Source organism: Mustelus asterias, chromosome 5, assembly GCF_964213995.1.
Source record: "Mustelus asterias chromosome 5, sMusAst1.hap1.1, whole genome shotgun sequence".
In the NCBI taxonomy this organism is placed as follows: Eukaryota; Metazoa; Chordata; class Chondrichthyes; order Carcharhiniformes; family Triakidae; genus Mustelus; species Mustelus asterias.
The window spans coordinates 14599016-14608878 of NC_135805.1; the positions used below are offsets into that span (position 1 = coordinate 14599016).

The window sequence follows — 9863 nt, forward strand, 5'->3', positions numbered from 1 at the left end:
CAGAGTGGCGCAGTCCAGCCCCGGCGGCAGAGTGGCGCAGTCCAGCCCCGGCGGCAGAGTGGCGCAGTCCAGCCTCTGTCTACTGGTGAATTCATAGAATCCGTAGAGTACAGAAGGAGGCGGTTGGAACTGAACTGGTGTCGACAGTAAACACGCAGCGTAGCCAGGAGCCGACTCGTGTTGATACACGATGGTGAACAGGTCTGTTCCTCCACCTTTACCAGCATCGGTTCAGAGCCGTTTGAAAGAAATGAGTCCGTTACCATGGTTGCCAACAGCCTAATAGCTAGAAACTGATGTGAGCATGGCAGTTAAAGAGTTTACTATTGGCCAAATAAATTTTTAAACAGCAACGATTAGAATGTGGATTTTGCATAGAAAAATTGAATACAGCGTTCCTTAAGGAAGAGGAAGTGAAGGAATAGGGTTGTAGCTATATCATTATGAACCGGTTCTTTGTTTTTAATGGAATTTACCCCACAGAAACGGGCCATTTGGCCCAACGAGTATGTGCCAGCGATTCTGCTCCACTCTGCCAGCTAACACATCAGTGCACCTTCCAACTCCCTATAAACAATGCCACACACAGCCTGTTAGTGTGTGTATTATATAAATACACACTGCTCTAAAATACATCAAACTGAAAAAATAGTTTGGGCTTTAATATTGGCTTTGAGAGAAGGTAAGGCATGAATGTCCCCAATTCTTATACCAGGCAGCAGCAGACCCAGAGATGACATATTGCAAATATCTCAGTTGTAAATGTCATTGGTCAACTTCCTGCCGCTTTTCTCACAGACAAAACTTAAATGAACTGTTTGTTGTAACCAGGGCACCAGGTGTCTGATGTAATTCCACCCAGACCTACTACTATAACACAGATACAGGCTGCCTGGGTGCTGTATCTTGGACATGAGGTCTAATATATCACTGTGATCTGATGGTGTACAGTCGAGAGAGACTCAATAAAGTACAATTAATCATGTCTAAGAATCGGGGAAACTGTTTGGAAGAGAGGGACTCACTCCCCAGCCCCACCTCCCCACCCCACTTCCTCTGATGATAACATTTAGAAGGAGAAAGATGTGAAGCAGCTGAACTAAAGGGTTGAGTTTCAGTGGGCTGGCCACCCAGTCTTCTCTTAGTTCTTGACTTATGTTCTCAATTTTAAAAATCACGTGCACTTTTAATTTTAGATCTCAAGTTGTGACAGTTTTGTTTTAAATAAACTAAGCTTGTCGATCTTTTCTCCCTCAGTGTCTGGCAGAAGGAGGGGACTTAAACTCTTTTGAATTCAAGTCATTGACGGACTCTTTGAATGACATCAAGAGTTCTATAGATGCTTCTAATATAAGGTAGGTGCAATGTGCTTTGCTCCCAAACTCTTTCAGCTAGTAGGTTGCTGAGAGCTACAGGCCAGCAGCATTTCTGAGTTCCATCCCTGGGCTGCGCTGAGTTAGCTGCTGGAGGATTCTGGATTGCACTGAGTTAGTTGCTGGAGGATCCTGGACTGCGCTGAGTTAGCTGCTGGAGGATCCTGGATTGCGCTGAGTTAGCTGCTGGAGGATCCTGGATTGCGCTGAGTTAGCTGCTGGAGGATCCTGGATTGCACTGAGTTAGCTGCTGGAGGATCCTGGATTGCACTGAGTTAGTTGCTGGAGGATCCTGGATTGCACTGAGTTAGCTGCTGGAGGATCCTGGATTGCGCTGAGTTAGCTGCTGGAGGATCCTGGATTGTGCTGAGTTAGCTGCTGGAGGATCCTGGATTGCACTGAGTTAGTTGCCGGAGGATCCTGGATTGTGCTGAGTTAGCTGCTGGAGGATCCTGGACTGCGCTGAGTTAGTTGCCGGAGGATCCTGGGCTGCGCTGAGTTAGCTGCTGGAGGATCCTGGATTGTGCTGAGTTAGCTGCTGGAGGATCCTGGATTGTGCTGAGTTAGCTGCTGGAGGATCCTGGATTGTGCTGAGTTAGCTGCTGGAGGATCCTGGACTGCGCTGAGTTAGCTGCTGGAGGATCCTGGATTGCACTGAGTTAGTTGCTGGAGGATCCTGGACTGGGCTGAGTTAGCTGCTGGAGGATCCTGGACTGCGCTGAGTTAGCTGCTGGAGGATCCTGGACTGCGCTGAGTTAGTTGCCGGAGGATCCTGGATTGCGCTGAGTTAGTTGCTGGAGGATCCTGGATTGTGCTGAGTTAGCTGCTGGAGGATCCTGGACTGCGCTGAGTTAGTTGCTGGAGGATCCTGGACTGCGCTGAGTTAGTTGCTGGAGGATCCTGGATTGTGCTGAGTTAGCTGCTGGAGGATCCTGGACTGCGCTGAGTTAGCTGCTGGAGGATCCTGGACTGCGCTGAGTTAGCTGCTGGAGGATCCTGGACTGCGCTGAGTTAGTTGCCGGAGGATCCTGGGCTGCGCTGAGTTAGCTGCTGGAGGATCCTGGATTGTGCTGAGTTAGCTGCTGGAGGATCCTGGATTGTGCTGAGTTAGCTGCTGGAGGATCCTGGATTGTGCTGAGTTAGCTGCTGGAGGATCCTGGACTGCGCTGAGTTAGCTGCCGGAGGATCCTGGGCTGCGCTGAGTTAGTTGCTGGAGGATCCTGGACTGCGCTGAGTTAGCTGCCGGAGGATCCTGGGCTGCGCTGAGTTAGTTGCTGGAGGATCCTGGATTGTGCTGAGTTAGCTGCTGGAGGATCCTGGATTGCGCTGAGTTAGTTGCCGGAGGATCCTGGACTGCGCTGAGTTAGCTGCTGGAGGATCCTGGACTGCGCTGAGTTAGTTGCTGGAGGATCCTGGATTGTGCTGAGTTAGCTGCTGGAGGATCCTGGACTGCGCTGAGTTAGCTGCCGGAGGATCCTGGGCTGCGCTGAGTTAGTTGCTGGAGGATCCTGGACTGCGCTGAGTTAGTTGCTGGAGGATCCTGGACTGCGCTGAGTTAGCTGCTGGAGGATCCTGGACTGCGCTGAGTTAGCTGCTGGAGGATCCTGGACTGCGCTGAGTTAGCTGCTGGAGGATCCTGGACTGCGCTGAGTTAGCTGCTGGAGGATCCTGGACTGCGCTGAGTTAGCTGCTGGAGGATCCTGGACTGCGCTGAGTTAGTTGCTGGGGGATCCTGGACTGCGCTGAGTTAGCTGCTGGAGGATCCTGGATTGCGCTGAGTTAGCTGCTGGAGGATCCTGGACTGCGCTGAGTTAGCTGCCGGAGGATCCTGGGCTGCGCTGAGTTAGTTGCTGGAGGATCCTGGATTGCGCTGAGTTAGCTGCTGGAGGATCCTGGACTGCGCTGAGTTAGCTGCTGGAGGATCCTGGACTGCGCTGAGTTAGTTGCTGGAGGATCCTGGACTGCGTTGAGTTAGCTGCCGGAGGATCCTGGACTGCGTTGAGTTAGCTGCCGGAGGATCCTGGACTGCGCTGAGTTAGCTGCTGGAGGATCCTGGACTGCGCTGAGTTAGTTGCTGGAGGATCCTGGACTGCGCTGAGTTAGTTGCTGGAGGATCCTGGACTGCGCTGAGTTAGCTGCTGGAGGATCCTGGACTGCGCTGAGTTAGTTGCTGGAGGATCCTGGACTGCGCTGAGTTAGCTGCTGGAGGATCCTGGACTGCGCTGAGTTAGTTGCTGGAGGATCCTGGACTGCGCTGAGTTAGCTGCTGGAGGATCCTGGACTGCGCTGAGTTAGTTGCTGGAGGATCCTGGACTGCGCTGAGTTAGCTGCTGGAGGATCTCCATACCCCTGGATTAGCATTGGGAAAGTGGACCACATTTCCCACATCCTGTGCCTATTAAATAAACTGGTTGGAAAGCGCGGGTGTTAGGCAAGGATTTCCAGGTCACGCTGCTTACCGTTCATCAGCCTACAGGCATGCAGTGTCTGGACTGATGTGGAAGCAAAGCTAAGATATTGCAAGGAAATCCTCATTCTTAAACTGTAGCAGAACATGGGGCAATCATTTAACAAGGACTCAAAGAGAGAGAGAGCTAGGCACAAGTGTATGAGTCCCAACCTACTCAGCAGTATAGAAATGGGCTGGAATGGGTGTAGAACACATTATCTAACCCACAAGGATTGCATTTGGATAGAGTGCAGTTTGGAGTGGTCTTAGGAGAAGCGTCAGTGTAGTTGGTATTCCTGATTTGTGGACGATCTGAATGCCTCATTCTCTGAGTAAGGAAAAGGCCATTTGCATGTACGTGAGTTAGCAAGTTGCTTTTAATAAATTATATTTTCACCCTTAATTAACGTGGGCCTATCCTGGGACGCAATGATGATCTCTCCTCCCCGCCACCTCCCCAAGTCTCCTCTCCACTCCCAACCATCTCCTTAAACCTCTTCGCCATCACAACTCACCTCCAACAAGTACAATAGGTGGGACCGGAAAATCCCACCCAAGCTCAACGGACCTTTGCATGTTCCGTCTCCCGTCTGCGAGATTCCCATGACGGGCGGGATGGGAAAATTCCGCTTGAATGAGTTATCGTGCTTTTAAATTATCGAGACTCTGTTCAGCTGTCTGGGCTAATTCCCTGCCTTCTCCTGGACCAAACTTCCTCTAAAGCTCCCACTGCCCGAGCCCTGTACTCCCGCTTTCTCCAGTTTCCAGCCCATCTCCTCTCATGCCCTTCCCTGTCCATAGGCCTTCCCTCCTGTTGATCCAATTCCCACTAAACCACTGGCCACCCAACTCCTTTCCTTGTCTCCATGTTGGCTGTTAACTGGTAATGGTTTCCCCCTCCTCTGTCCTTGAAAACTATCACCCTGTCTTCAACTTCCCTTTCCCATTCCAGACTTTGAATGTTTTGTCCCTCCCGAATCCATGCCGACCTTTCCTGGAACTCAGTGTTTGAATCCCTCCCCCAATCAGGTTCCTGTCACAAAACTAATCCATATTCTCAACGTTGCAAATGCCAAAGGCAGACTTTCTGTCCTCGCCCTCTGATTTCTCATCCACATGCTACCCCTCGGCAACATCCAAAACCCCCAGCTTCGGTTTCTCCCTGTGTCCATACAACATTCTGCTGCCTCGACCCCTCCATTGCCGCTCTGTTATCATGTACTTACCCGACATTGCACCTTCGCTGTAATATCCCCCACTGAGTGAGAAGACCAAAGCCACTGTCTCTGTCTCTCACCAAAAACGCCTTTCCCTTGCAATTGGCCCCGTCCCTCGCCCCGGCTCCTCACTGTTTGAGGCTGAAGGAGACCATTTGCGACCTTGGCATCCTATTTAATCTGAAGCTGAGCTTCTGACTACACATCCTGTTAATGAGCAATGTCTACTCTGTCTCTGTCATTGCCTCTCGCCGCTCCCTCAGCAGAAACTTTCATCCTTGACTATTCTAACAAAAACAAAATACTGCAGGGCAGCACAGTGGTTAGCACTGCTGCCTCACAGTTCCAGGGACCTGGGTTTGATTCTCGGCTTGGGTCACTGTCTGTGTGGAGTTTACTTGTTAAAGTTTATTTATTAGTCACAAGTAGGCTTACATTAACACTGCAATGAAGTTACTGTGAAAATCCCTGAGTCGCCACACTCCGGCGCCTGTTCGGGTACACTGAGGGAGAATTTGGCATGGCCAATGCACCTAACCAGCACGTCTTTCAGACTGTGGGTGGAAAGCGGAGCACCCGGAGGAAACTCACGCAGACATGGGGAGAATGTGCAGACTCCGCACAGACAGTGTCCCAAGCTGGGAATTGAACCCGGGTCCCCGGCACTGTGAGGCAGCAGTGCTAGTCACTGTGTCACTGTGCCACTCACTCCCCGTTCTCCCCGTGTCTGCGTGGGTTTCCTCCGGGTGCCCCGGTTTCCTCCCACACTCCAAAGGGTTCGGTACATTGGCCATGCTAAATTGCTCCTTAGTGTCCCGGGATGTGTAGGTTAGAGAGATTGGCGGGGTAAATATGTGGGGTTACGGGGATAAGGCCTAGGTGGGATTGTTGTCAGTGTGAACTCAATGGGCCGAATGGCCTCCTGCACTGTAGTGTTTCTATGATTCTATGCTGGAAATCTGAAATAAAGGCAGAAAATGCTGGAAAACCTCAGCTGGTCTGGCAGCATCTGTAGAGAGAAACCGAGTTAATGTTTGGGATCTAAATGATGCTTCCGCAAAAGGATCTTTTCCGGTGCTGTCCTAGCTGCTCCCCCCCTTCCCCCCAAATCTTTTACCTTCCATCAATTTGAGCTCATCCAAATCGCTGTTGGCCATATCACACCAGGTCCTCTCCATCCTCTGTCCCTGTGCTCACTGACCTACATCACCTCCTGGCCAACTGACAGCACAATTCATAAAAATCCTCACCCTAGTTTTCAAACTCTTCCATTCTCCTTGCCCCTCTTTACTTCTGTAATCTCATCCAGTCCTACATGTATCCGAGACCTCAGCACTCCCCCAATTCTGTGGAGGGGGAAACAGAGTTAATGCTTCCGATTGATGACCTTTCATCACAGCAGGTGCCAGAGGTCTTTCTCTCGAGGCTATGTATTGCTCAAACTTAAGCTATACAAAGGCTGGTGAAACACAGTGTACTGATTTTAAGACGTGACTTTATTTAACCAAACAGTCAAACGGGAGAATGATATAAAGAAGCCCAGCACTCCAGATCGGGGATGCGGGCCACCCAATATCACTCTGCTCTGCAAAGTCCTCGCAAGGACATTTAAACAGTTACAAAATCATTTCTCCACCTTCCCGGTAGACATAATCCAATAAACATTAATACAAATCAGTCAATAATCACCCTGTCATTAACTCCAGCCAATATCAATACACATCTGGACCTAATGGGATTTCATTTGTTATTAATTACAGATGTTACCTCCCTCCTGTTGCCTCGTAACATGAGACGCTGGACAGAGAAAAGGGAGGATGATTCCCACTGAATTGAACCTACGTCACTCTTGTCCAACCCTGAGAAATCCCTTATTTCTGCCTACCGCCTGTGTTATCAGCTCGAAGCTGTACAGCTCTATTCATCAAATTGGCATTGGTAGCCATCTTGTTCCCGACCACTGCTGATAACTGCTTTCAGTGAAACCACTGTTTCTTGAATACCTCTCCCACCAAAGCCCTGTTGTGTTTTATCATTGACTGAAGTTTCACAAAATCCTAAATCAAACTTCATTAATTTCATAAATTCAAATTTTTAAGTGAAAAGTACTTATTAATCATATAGAACTGTCTTCTATAGCAGGCCAAGATCTTTGCGCTTAAGTCAGTATTGTGTTAGTGTTCCTAAACCTGTGTTTTATTAGCCTATTCTGGTCCCCGACATCACCTCCTCATCCCGATTTCAATCGCTCGACAGTTAGCAGCCATGCCTTCAGCTCTCTGGACTACCCCCCGCCACCCCCGAAACCTCTTTGCCCCTTCACCTTTCTGTGCCTTTAAAACTCTCCTTAAACTTCTGGTCTAACGTGCCTCGAGATGTTTTTACTCTGATAAAGGGGCGATCTAACTCTGAATTATTGTTTCTCCAGCTGCTTCCAAAACAATGTAGAAATCCACGTGGCCCACATCCAGAGTGGCCTGAGCCAGATGGGAAACCTCCACGCCTTCACTGCCAACAACACAAACCGGGATTGAAGGAAACTTGTGAATCCCTCTCCGGGCAGCCACATGGGCCAATGGTCAGCTTGCCCCATGAACAGCAGAAGGAAAGAGGAGGGTCTTTTTTTTAAAGTAATTAAAACACATACAGACGAGAGGGAGGGCAATTTCTGTGCTCTTCCTCTGTACTATTTTCATTAAATATGTAGCGCAGCACCCTGAGCTTTTCAGGAATCTGATTTATTTTTGTATGTTTTGTCATTTAAAGGTTTATTACTCATGCTTTCTCTAACTGTAAATATTAATTGTAAACTGAGGTAGATATCGACTCACCTGGGGAATGTCACGCTGAATTATGTAAAAATGTAAATAGTTATTTTTAAAAACACAAAAAAAAGGTATGTCGTGACAGCAATCTCCCGGCGCACTGGTTGCACCTTCCAGTCCTGGAGTTCCACGGTGCTTGAATATTTCTCTTCTGACTCTTTCCGTAATGATTTTTCCTGCTCTCCCCCACTCCTCCCGCCCTCCACCCACTCCCCCCCCCCCCAACCCACCTTTAGAACAGGCAGGAGTGACTCAATGGTCCACACCTCCAGTCAATAGGTTTAGTCATTGTAACACTATCCCAGGTTACATTCTACCCATGGTTTTGTGTTGTATAAGGAGATGTCCACCACTCTTGACGAAAGGATGCAGCAACTTTTCAAGTGAAGTGCCACTCAGAGGCGATTGCTGAACAGAGGGCAAAGAGAGGGTGCAATAAGATGCCTTGGTTCCCCCTTCGGCCTTCTCTCGGTGCTCATCTGCTCACAATGGACCAGAAGCATCTTGAACTCGATTCTCTGGTCTATACTGGTGGTACAGCTGAGGGAGGGCGTGCGAATGGACTGGGACTCTGTCTCCCCACCGTCGCGTAAAGCACAGTTTTGTGTGCATGTGTGTGAGAATTGGCTCAGACTCTCTCAAGCCTCTCACGTGTGCACGTGAGAGAGAATTGGCTGGCATTCTTGTCTCCCCGCTGTCGCACAAAGCACTGTGTAAGCACGTGTGTAAGAATGGCTGGGACTCTGCTCCACTAGCCAGCAGTGAGGCACTGTTTGTGCGTGCGTGAGGTGAGGTGTTGTGCTTAGCTGAGTCCAATTCTCTGTGCACTGTCACTTCTAACAGTGACAGCCGTATTCGGGAAGTAATGAGTACAGTCTGTGGAACCATAGTGAGGAGTTAATGTCTTTTGAGGGAGGAGGAGTTGCCATTGTCAGGTGGTGTTGAAAAATGTTGGACTTCCTCCGTCTGAGAAACCCTCTCTTCCCCCACCATGTAAATAGGTCATTATTCTGATAGTTGGGACTGTCTTCCTGAAAATAACTTGAAGATGTCTTATCCTCCACTGCCTTCCACTCTGACCCCCTCCCCACCCCCTTTCCTCTCTCCCAGGATCACAGGACTGTCAGTGCAGGTGATGTAGGGGCGAAAGTCTGTCATGTGAAAGTTGGTCGTTTTTTTTTTTGAAGTGTGTTTAAATGTTTATATTGTAATGAGTGGGTAAATAAATGTTTCCAGTTTAATGTAGATTATTGTAAAGTTTTGAATCTTTAATAAATTTCCAATTTGAAGAGTAACTTTTGGGGAGACCATTACAAAGAATCATTTTTGATCATTAAGCAAAGTCGGGGATGGAGAAACTGAGGTGACTTTTTAAATGTTTTAGAAAAAAGCAAAAAAATGTTCACAGAACTATAATTTTCAAACTTTAACAGGTTTTGTACTTGGTTATAGTTGAAATGTTTTTTTTTAAGTGTATTTTTTGTTAGTATTAGTGCCTCTTTTTTTTCCCCCTTGCTAGTTCTCAGTGTAAATAGAATCTTCTTCCCTTGCACTCTTTCAGAATTTCTCGGAATTTCAAGCAGATACTTCGATATACTGTTGTAATTAAATCAGGATTAGTGTATGTAGTACTGCCTTTTCAGATATGTTACCTTTTGTATGGTGTATAAAATTGAAAGCAGCTTTAAATATTTATAAATAAAGATAATATATAATTAAAATGGCCTCTTTTTCTCATTAGCTTCTTCTTGCACCAATGTCTCTCGCCTTTTTAATCTTCTTTCCTCTAATGGTCTTTCTCACACCCATCATTTACACTTATAAATCTCACTTGCTGCTTTCTCATGCTCACTACCTCTTTCTCTGTTATTGCTGCGTTGTTGGCCAGGCCTGCATTTTATGTGTCACAAGTAGGCTTACATTAACACTGCAGTGAAGTTACTGTGAAAATCCCCTAGTTGCCACTTTCTGGCGCCTGTTCGGCTACACTGAGGGAGAA

At 48.1% G+C, this 9863-nt stretch overlaps 1 protein-coding gene across 2 annotated transcripts in view; it reads left to right on the forward strand.

Annotated features, from left to right (window-relative positions):
• lin9 (lin-9 DREAM MuvB core complex component) overlaps positions 1 to 9540 on the forward strand; it is a 133054-nt gene extending 123514 nt beyond the window's left edge. For both annotated transcript variants that reach the window (XM_078212206.1, XM_078212207.1), the window contains 2 exons: positions 1258 to 1355; positions 7468 to 9540. In XM_078212206.1, the coding sequence (XP_078068332.1) occupies positions 1258 to 1355; positions 7468 to 7573 (204 nt within the window). In that variant the 3' untranslated portion in view covers positions 7574 to 9540. The remainder of the gene's footprint in view (positions 1 to 1257; positions 1356 to 7467) is intronic.
• Positions 9541 to 9863: the final 323 nt, after the last annotated feature.